At 47.5% G+C, this 10,032-nt stretch overlaps 1 protein-coding gene across 10 annotated transcripts in view; it reads left to right on the forward strand.

The window, feature by feature from the left end:
• Positions 1-10,032, forward strand: part of Adcy7 (adenylate cyclase 7) — a 68,809-nt gene that overhangs the window by 40,288 nt on the left and 18,489 nt on the right. For 9 of the 10 annotated variants that reach the window (XM_023703511.1, XM_023703510.1, XM_023703509.1 and 6 more), the window contains exons 3-7: positions 1,059-1,262; positions 2,129-2,290; positions 2,967-3,116; positions 3,883-4,031; positions 4,774-4,885. In XM_023703511.1, coding sequence (XP_023559279.1) covers positions 1,059-1,262; positions 2,129-2,290; positions 2,967-3,116; positions 3,883-4,031; positions 4,774-4,885 — 777 coding nt within the window. The remainder of the gene's footprint in view (positions 1-1,058; positions 1,263-2,128; positions 2,291-2,966; positions 3,117-3,882; positions 4,032-4,773; positions 4,886-10,032) is intronic. The other variant, XM_023703513.1, reaches the window with a different exon arrangement.

Below are 10,032 nucleotides of genomic sequence, written 5' to 3' on the forward strand. Positions count from 1 at the left end.
GGCTGTGGCATCAGTCCTCTTCTCACCGAGCTACATCCTCAGCCCTTCTCTCAACAAAATTTTACTTTGAGATATGGTCTTGCTAAGTTGCTTAGTGTGGACTTGTGCTTGCTGTCTTCCTGCGTCTGTCTCCCAGGATATTGTGATGAAAGAAAGGAGCCTCCTGATTCCTTTTTTAAAAAGAGAGAACATGCCTTGCTATGTTGGCCAGGCAGACCTCAAGCTCCTGTGCACAAATAATCCTCCTGCCTCAGCCTCTTGAACATCTGGGACCACAGGCACCTGCTCTCCCACCTGCGAATCCCTCGGTTGGAGCTCTCTGAGCAGACGCCGCCACCACCATGCCTGACCTCGCAGCAGCTGCTAGCTGTGTGCAGCTTGAACTGTGGCTGGGATGAGGGCCTGCATTTTTCATTTCCTTTTTGGTGAATAAATGTAGAGCGCTCCAGAAGTGGACATCAGAGCCTGGGGTTAGCCTGCATGGGTGCCTGGGCCTGAGCGCTGCAGCCCCCGTAAACTTGTTTCCTGTCACTCCCAGGAGCTGCTGAGAGCCTGCTGTGCCTGCTCTGGCTCAGGCCTCTGCCTTCACAGAGCTTAGGTCTGTGGCAGTGCACCAGGCCCTGTGGGTGCGGTGTGAGCTGCACTGCTGCTTTCTGGGTGTCTCTTGTCACCCTCCGAGCCTTCGCCCTTGCCCCTCCCCAGCGCAAGCAATAGAGGGGCACCTGCTACCTGCATCCACTGGAGCCCACTGTTTATTCCTTTTTTCTTTTCAGTCCTGGAAATTGAATCCAGAGCCTTTGCACTGAGCCACCTCTCCAGCCCTCTTAATATTTTTTATTTTGAGACTCACTAATTTGTCCAGCTTGGGCTGGAACTTGTGATCTTCCTGGCTCAGTCTCCCAGAGCACTGGGAATGTCAGGGGAGAGCCACCCACCCTGTTCCTCTGTTTGTTCTTGGAGAATCAGGCATAGCTAGGAACAGTGGCACACACCTGCCATCCAGTTACTCAGGAAGCTGAAGCAGAAGGCTCATGATTGCTGTGCTGTTCGTCCCGCAGGACCCCTCAGAGCAGCAGGCTGTCCTGGTCACGGCGTTCGTGACTCTGGCTGTGTTCGTGGCTCTGTACGTGCTGGTGTATGTGGAGTGCCTGGTCCGGCGGTGGCTCCGGGCCTCGGCACTGCTCACCTGGGCCTGCCTGGTGACGCTGGGCTACGTGCTGGCCTGGAACGCCTGGAGGAGGGCGGCTTGTGCGTGGGCGCAGGTAACTGGGGGGGTGGGAGTCTCCCTACCATTAGCTGCTGCCTGTGCTGGTGCTGTGGGCTGGAGCTAAGATGGGCCCCAGACCAGTTCTGTTCCCAGTTCTGTGTGCTGTTGGGTGTGGGCTGGGAGAAGCATCCACTTAGGGGTGTGGCCATGGCCCTTGGAGGGACCCTCACTTGGTCCCTGAGGATGGAGCTCCAGCTCAGAGAAGCTAAGAAGCACCAACTGGCTCTTGTGCCATGAAGGACCCAGGAGGGAAGCCAAACCCCATTACTCCTGCTGATTCTGCTTTCCTGGGGTTCATCCTGGGGTATGCTCCCCCCAGCTGCAGAAGCTTGTAGGCTGCTCCACGCCAGGTTGTCTGCCCCCCTCTGAAAGATAGGGCCCCTTCTCACCTAAGCTTGGGTATCAGCTTGGCTGTGCCTAGTGGTGGTATGGTGGTATGCTGTGGTCACTTCTGTGGCTGGGTGGGTGGGTGGGGACAAGGTTCTTGGAACCCAATTGCTGAAGGCCAGGAAGGGTGGGTGCAGGGTCTGCCAGGGCAGGGGTCAGGAGGGCTCTGGGCAGCATCCCTTCCCGGCAGGGCACTAAGCTGGGGTTGCCTAGGTAACAGGGCCATGAGGATCTTGTCATAGACAGCAGGTAGGAAAGGAGGCACAGTGCAGGACTGTGCTTTGTGCTTGTTGTGCCTGCTGCTGCATCTAGCCATAAAGGGAGATAGGTAATGGGCTGCCCGAGGACAGAGGCCCCTGAGAGAATTGTCCGCAGGAGACCAGAGGCTGTGGGGCCTGATGTCAGCTCCATCCTGGGCTGTGTCCAGACCCTGGCAGTGTGGCCAGCCCCAGTCTCCTGACACCCGGTCTCCAGGTACCCTTCTTCCTATTCGTGGTCTTCGTGGTGTACACGCTGCTGCCCTTCAGCATGCAGGCAGCTGTCACTGTGGGCGTGATCTCCACCGTCTCCCACCTCCTGGTGTTTGGTGCCCTCATGGAGGTTTTCATGGCACCCAACCTTAGGGTGGGGCTGCAGGTGAGTGACAGGGTGAAGGGCAGAGTGGAATGGGTGGCCAGGGTGATCAGAACCTGAAGACTTGGGGCCCGAGCTTGCAGACAGGCTGGGCTAGGCTTCCTCCAGCTCTGCTGGGGACCTGCCCGAGGTGGGCCCTTCCCTGTGCTGCTCATCTAGGGCATCCCTGTTGAGGCTGCCCCTGAAGTCTCCTTTGGGTCCTGACTTGCTGGCTGGGCTGAGGGCATGGCCCAGGGCACTGCGTCTTGTGCCTGTGTGTTGAGTAAACTTGCTCATGGTCAGTAGGGTTGTGGAGATGTCTAAGAGGACTCCATGCCTCCCATCTGCCTGGGTGCCCATTCCTGGGGGAGGCCCTGGGCAGCCGCTCTGTCTTCCTCCTCCTGTGCCTGCTGTTGGCTCTGTGAGGTGGCTGCTTCTGTTTCCCTGGAAGTGTCTGGCCTCCCCTGGCCAAGCCCTATTGGACAGCACAGATGCCCACTGGACTAGAGAGGGCCCTGGCCTGGTCTTGCTGTCACAGTGATTCAAACAGACCAGCCCCTGTCTGGACCTTATCTTCTCTGCCTGCCCCAGGAAAAGTGCTGACTTGAGTGGATTGGGGGGTCAGTGGATTGCCAAGGAGGCTAGGTCCAGGGTGAGATGGCCACACCAGGCTGAACGCCTGGCCCTTGCCTGCCCTCAGCTGCTAGCCAATGCCACTGTCCTCCTGTGTGGGAACATCACGGGTGCTTTCCACAAGCACCAGATGCAGGATGCCTCCCGGGACCTGTTCACCTACACTGTCAAGTGCATCCAGATCCGTAGGAAGCTGCGCATTGAGAAGCGCCAGCAGGTGAGGACCTTGCTCCCTTTGGAGCCAGGCCTGGCCCTTGCCCCATTGTCCTGTCCCCCAAAGCACTCCCCATTCAATCCTTCTCTCTGTTAGACATCAGATACTTGTCAAGCATGGGTTCTGCTTAGTCAGTTTCCCATGGCTGGGAGAAAATACCTGACACATGCACTTTAAAGGGGGAGATTTATTTGGTTCAGTTTCAGAGGTTTGGTTCAGGGTCAGCTGACTTGAAAGCAGAAATGGCATAATGCAAGAGTGTGGTGGGACAAAACTGCTTGCCTTGTGATGGCCAGGAAGCAGAGAGAGTAGGAGGAGCCAGAGAGGGAAACACCCTACAAGCGGGGACCTACCTCCTTCACAGAAGCTCCACCCCTACCAGCACAGTCAGCTGTGAGCATAGTCCTAGATTAATCCACTGATGAGGATAGCATCCCCAAGACCCAATCACCTGCAGAAAGCCCCACCTGGAGACACAAGAGTCTTTGGGGGAGATTTAAAATCTAAACCATAGCAGCATGCATGGCTGGGCCCCCATGGGTCTTGCTCCTGGGGGCTCCTAGGGACATGAGAGGCTGTGTGCCCCACTGGGTTAATGCTGGATGCAAGCTAGCAGAGAACAAGCCAGCATCGTGGGCAGATGGGGAAGATTGGCAGGGAGAGCCTGCCAATCTGCAAGGAGAGCAGAGGCTAGGCAGGCCAGCCCTGGGGCCTGACACCGCCCTGCCTGCCCCTACTGATCCCCTCCTTATCTGCCACTTTTACCCAGGAGAACCTGTTACTGTCAGTGCTGCCCGCCCACATCTCCATGGGCATGAAGCTGGCCATCATCGAGCGGCTTAAGGATGGTGGGGACCGCCGATACATGCCTGACAACAACTTCCACAGCCTCTATGTCAAGCGGCACCAGAATGTCAGGTGAGGGTATCCCCTGAGAATGGGGGCCACCATGTCCCAGCTCAGCCAGGCAGGCCCCCTGCCCTTTGGAAAGTTAAGTCCCCACCCACATGGGGTTGGGCAGTGGGTGTCCCTTCTTGGGCCTCAGGCTCCCCTCTGCCTCCCAGGTGTAGGATTGGATCAGATTCAGAAATAAGAGTTAGGCTGGTAGTGGGGAAGTTCTCTCATCCCCTCCAAAGGAAGTGAAGCCCCAGTCCTGTCGCTGTCCCGGGCTGTGAGTACTCTGAGCTGACTTAGTCCAGGCATGAGTGCTATGGGCAACCGGACCTCTGCATGAAGTCCAAGGTTAAGCTCTGCTGCTATCTCTCTGGGCTGTGGACCTGCCGGGGGCTGTGGGCAGCAGGGCAGGGAGATGTGGTAGGAGTTAGCGCTCTCCTTCTGGAGCCTCGGTCTGCTCATCTGTAGAACATGTGTCCTGCAGGTCTGAGGAAGCAAAAGTAGCATCTGACTGGGGAGTTTACTTCTTCTCTTACATAGGGCAAGCATCTGGGAACAGAAAGGGAGCAGGGTCCAGAGCTGTGTGTGTATGGGGGGCCCCCCCAAACACCTGCAGTGATGGGCCTGCTATGGCCAGGTTTGACTCTGTCCTGCTATCATGAGAAGCCTCTGGAACTTTTTTATCCTATGGCTGGGGCAACTCTCCTGTCAAAAGGCTGGGCCTCACGAGGCCGTGGCCCTGACTCTGACTCTGGCCTGCCCCCAGTATCCTGTATGCAGATATCGTGGGCTTCACTCAGCTGGCCAGCGACTGCTCCCCCAAGGAACTGGTGGTGATGCTGAATGAGCTCTTTGGCAAGTTTGACCAGATCGCCAAGGTGAGCCTGGACTGTGTGGCCAAGCCGTAGCTGAAAGGAGACCGGGGCCCTTGGCTGAGTTTTAGCATCCCCGCAGCAGTGGGGGCTGTTGAGACTCCAGATGAGGGTGGGGGTGGGGAGGCTCACGTGGTGGCCAAGGCCTCAGGAAGCCTGTGTGCCCCACCCCTACCCTGCAGCATGCCAGGCTGGTGGGGAGGCTGCTGTTCACATCTGCAGGTGGCTCAGGGCTCAGGAGCTCAGGCAGGGCACCTGTGGGAGGTGGCACCCTCCTCCCTGTGCAGTCTCTCCTGGGAGCCTTGAAGGTTGCTGGTGCTCTGTTACCCAGAGCCTGCTTTTCACAAGATACCAGGTGAATCCTGCACACCAGAAAACTCAAAAGACCTAAAAAAGAGATCTGAAGAGGTCAGGGAGGTGGGGCAACAGCATGTGGAAAGGAAGCTGTGTGTGCTTGGAAGAGACATGGACCCAGGGGACTGGGACACGGTATGCGGTGGCTGGGCTGAGGGGCGCAGTTGTCCCCAGAATGCTGAGGAGCATGGCAGGTACCAGGCAAGGTGGGCACCATACAAGGAGGGATTTTCTTTTCTTTCCTTAATTTTATTTTAAAAAGAAAAAAAGCAAAATTTACAAATAAGATAATAGAATGATAAAAATGTCTAACACATTGCGTATTGTTATCTTTAAAGTAGTTACTCAGAGTACAAGATACATGCAGTTAATTGTCCAAACAGTATTACAAACCTTCCTTTTCAGTGAACTAAGATAAATTAGTAGTATAATGAGCTGACATATCTTGTAGATGTGTGTATATGTATGTATTGCTTTTTTGACTCCCTTCCTTCTTTTCTCCTTTCCTCATCTCTGTTTCTCTTTCCTTTTGAAGTTTCTTCCTATTTTAAAATATCTGTTGTACCTCTTGGATCTTATTTACTCTTTCAGCTTCTCACATTAGGGAGACAATATGATCACGCATGTGAGGAGTCTGGTCTGTGTCGCTCATGAGTATGGTCTTGAGTTGCATCCATTTACCTATAAAAGTCTCCAATTCATCCTTTCTTATGGCTGAGTAGTATTGCACTGTAGAAGAAGGCCATGTCTTTTTTTATCTATTCCTTGGTTGGCAGGCATTTGAGCATCTAGCTATGATAAATTGTGCTGCTATATATATGGATGTACATGTATCACTGTGGTATGATGTTTTTAATTCTTCCGGGAAGATACTGGGTCAAATGGAACCCCCAAACCTAGTCTTTTGAGGAATCTCCACATTTTTTTTTTTTTTTACAGTAGCAGCACCAGTCTACACTCCCACCAACAGTGGAGAAGAGTTCCTTTTTTCCCACAGCCCCTCCAGCGTTTGTTATTGGTTGAGTTCTTGACAATAGCCATTCTTTTCAGGGTTAGATGGAATCTCAGTGTTTGTTGTTTTAATTTGTATCTCTTGAATGACCACTGATGCTCAACATTTTCTGGTGTATTTATTTGCTGTTTTTACTTCTTCCTCTGAGAAGTGTATATTCACCTCCAATGCCCAGTTTTGGATTGGGTCTTTAAATTTAGGAGGTCTGATTTTCTTGAGTTCTTTTTCTGTTCTTAATAGTAATCCTTCATCTGAGGAACATCAGGCAAACTTTTTTTTCACACTGTGAGTTGTCTTTTCACTCTGTGGGTGGTTTCTCTGGCTGTGTGAAGGCTTTTTAATGATATGAGATCCCAGTTGTTGATTTTGTGAAAGTCCTATGTGATCAGGATTTTATTCATAATGTCTTTGCCTACACCAGTGTCTTCAAGAGTTTTACCTATTCCATCTACCAACAGGTTTAATCTTTCTGTTTTAATATTGAGATCTTTGATCCATTTAAGATTTATTTTAGTGTATGGTGAAAGATATGGGTCCAATTTTAATTTTTGATGTGTGCTGAGCCAGTTTTTCCAGCAACATTTATTGATGAGGCTGTCTTTCTTTCAGTGAATGTGTTTGGCCCTTTAGTCAAAGATAAGGTGGCTCAGTATGTCTGAAGGTGTTTCTGCAACTTCTAATCTGTTCTATCATCTTTATGTCTGATTTTTGCCAGTACCATGTTTTTTATTATAGTAGTTTTACAGTATAAATTTCAAGTCAGGGATTGTGATACCCCTGCTTTGCCTTTGTTGCCCAGAATTGCCTTTGCTGTTGTAGATATCTTCTGATTCCAAATGAATTTTAAGATTGTTTCCTCTAATTCTGTGAGATATGCTGTTGGAATTTTTATTGCAATTGCATTAAATCTGAATAACAGTTTTAGAAGTATGGCCATTTTCACTATATTGGTTCTTCCTACCCAAGAGCAAGGGATATCTTTCCATTTTCTGATATCTTCTTCAATCTCTTTTTTTCAGAGTATTGTAGTTTTCAACACAGATGGTTAGCTTGATTCCTAGGTATTTTGTTCTTTTGGATGCTATTGTGAAGGGTGTTTTCTTAATTTCTCTTTGTGAGTTTGTCATTTGTGTTCAAGAAGGCTACTGATTTTTGAGAGTTGACTTTGTATCTAGTTATGCTACCAAATTTTATTAAATCTAGGATTTTTTAGTGGCATTCTTGGGGTCTTCTAAGTAGATTATCATGTCATTCACAAATAATGATAATTTAATTTTTTCCTTTACATTGTTATTCTTTTCATTTCTTTCTCTTGTTTAATTGCTCTGGTTAGAGTTTTTAGGACTATGTTGAATAAGATTGGAGAGAGTGGACATCCTTGTTTTTTTTTTTTTTTTTTTTTTTTTTTCAGAACTGGGGATTGAACTCAGGCTCTTGCACTTGCCAGGCAAGCGCTTATCCTACTGAGCTATCTCCCAGCCCCTATCCTTCTTTTGTTTCTGATTTTAGAATCAAAGCTTTCAGTTTTTGTGTTGCTTCAGTTTTAGCGTGAAAGTTTTCATTTAGTGTGATGTGGGCTGTTTAGATGGCATTTATCAGATTGAGATAAATATCTATTCCAATTTTCCATAGGGTTTATTATTATATTATTTAATTTAATTTATTTTAAATGTATTAATTTGGTACAAGGTCTCATTACACAGCTCAGACTTGTAGTAATCCTCCCAGCCTCCTCAGCGCTGGGATTACAGGTGTCCACCATCACACCCAAACCCCGTTGCTGGCCCAGCATACCTGGGGGCAGGACCAGCCTGGCATGTGGTACAGGGATTCCTGGCTTCTGGACTTACCTAAGCAGGTGCTTAGTCTGCTGAGCTCTCTCTGGCTGTAGGGTTTTAACCAAGAATGGGTGCTGGGTGCTGGACTTCATCAAAAGCTTTTTGTGTAGCTATTGAGATGATCATATGGTTTTTGTCTGTGGCTCTGTTAATATGATATATTATAGTCATTGATTTATGTATGTTGAACCATCCCTGCATTCCTGGGATGAATCTGACTTGGTCATGATGTATAATCTTTTTGATGATTTGTTACATTCTGCTTGCCAGTATCTTATTGAGAATTTTTGCATCTACGCTCATTAAATAAACTGGCCTGTAGTTCAGCTGGGTCCTTCTCCAATTGGGTCCTTAGTTGGGTCCTCCTCCAATTTTGGTATGAGGGTAATGCTTGCTTCCAGGAGTGAATTTGGAAGTACTGCTTCCCTTTCAATTTCATTAAAGAGTTTGTAAAGTAGTGGTATTAGGTCTTCTCTAAATTTCTTATACAATTCAGCAGTGAATCTGTCAAGGCCTGGGCTTTTCTTTGTTGGTAGATTTTTATTTCATTGATTGATACTGATTTATTTAGGATTTTTATATCTTTAGCTTTGTTAATTCATATGTATCTAAGAATCTGTCCATTTGTTCTGCATGTTTTCACCTTATTAAAATACAGGTTTTCAAATTAGGTATAGATGATCTTCTGGATTTCTACAGGGTCTGTTGTGACTTCACTGTTTTCATTCCTAACTGTGTGGATTTAAGTCTTTTTTCCTTTTTTTTTTTTTTTTTGATAAGATTGGCTAAGGTTTTGTCAATTTTATTTAATCTTTCAAAGAACCAACTCTTCAGTTTATTGATACTGTATATTCTTTTCTTAGAAATAGAATGTTAATTTCTGCTCTGATCTCTATTATTTCCTCTATCATATGAACTTTTGGCTTAGTCTGCTCTTTATTTTCTAGAAGTTTGAGGTTCATCATTAAGGTGTTTATTTCACTTGCTCTATTTTTCTGATATGTGTATTCACCAACCTAAATTTCCCTCTTAGGGCTGCTTACATTGTATCCCATAAGTTCTGGTGTGTTGTATTGTCACTGTCATTTAATTATAGAAACTGTCTAATTCTTTAATTGCGTCTGTGACCCATTGATTGTTCATGGGGGCACTATTTAATTTCCATGTGTTTTTAAAGTTCTCATGGTTTCTTTGGCCATTGATTTCTAATTTTATTGCACTATGGTCTGGCAATATACATGGGATAATTTTAATTCCTTTATATTTACGTAAGCATTTTCTATGAGCTAGTATATGGTCTGTTTTATAAAGCTTCCTGTGTGCAACTAAGAAGAATGTGTGTTCTGAAAAAAATGTACCCTGAGGGGCCCGGGATATAGCTCAGTGGCATAAGTGCCGGCCTGACTGGTGCAAGGGCCTGTGTTTGATCTCTGGTACTAAAAAAAAAAAGTGCAAGGTGGTGGGACACTGTAGCCATCTACTAAGTCCATTCATTCAAGAGTTTGGTTAAGTTCTAATATTTCATTATTGATTTTTTTTGTCCAGTTGATCTGTCTTTTTGTGGGGTTTTGGGACCCCCCAGTAAATTGTATTAGTGTTTATTTGATTTTTCATTTTCATTAATATATGTTTTATATAGTTTAGTGTATATGTATTTGGTGTATATATATTCAAGATTGTTATCTTTTCCTCTTGTATTGTTCCCTTTAAAAGGATGTAATAACATTTTTTTCTCTCTTAATAAGTCTCGGCCTAAAATTCATTTTATCTGCTAATAAAATATCTATCCCTGCTATTTTCTGGGTTCCTGTTGCATGGAGTATTATTTTCCATCCTTTGACTTTCAGTCCAATTTTTTTCTTCCCTCCCCTCCCCTTCCCTCCCCTCCCCTCCCCTCCTCTCCTCCATCTCCTCCTCGTCCTTGTCCTTGTCCTCATCCTCGTCCTCCT

This window comes from Octodon degus, unplaced genomic scaffold (genome assembly GCF_000260255.1).
Source record: "Octodon degus isolate 3935 unplaced genomic scaffold, OctDeg1.0 scaffold00173, whole genome shotgun sequence".
Lineage (NCBI taxonomy): Eukaryota > Metazoa > Chordata > Mammalia > Rodentia > Octodontidae > Octodon > Octodon degus.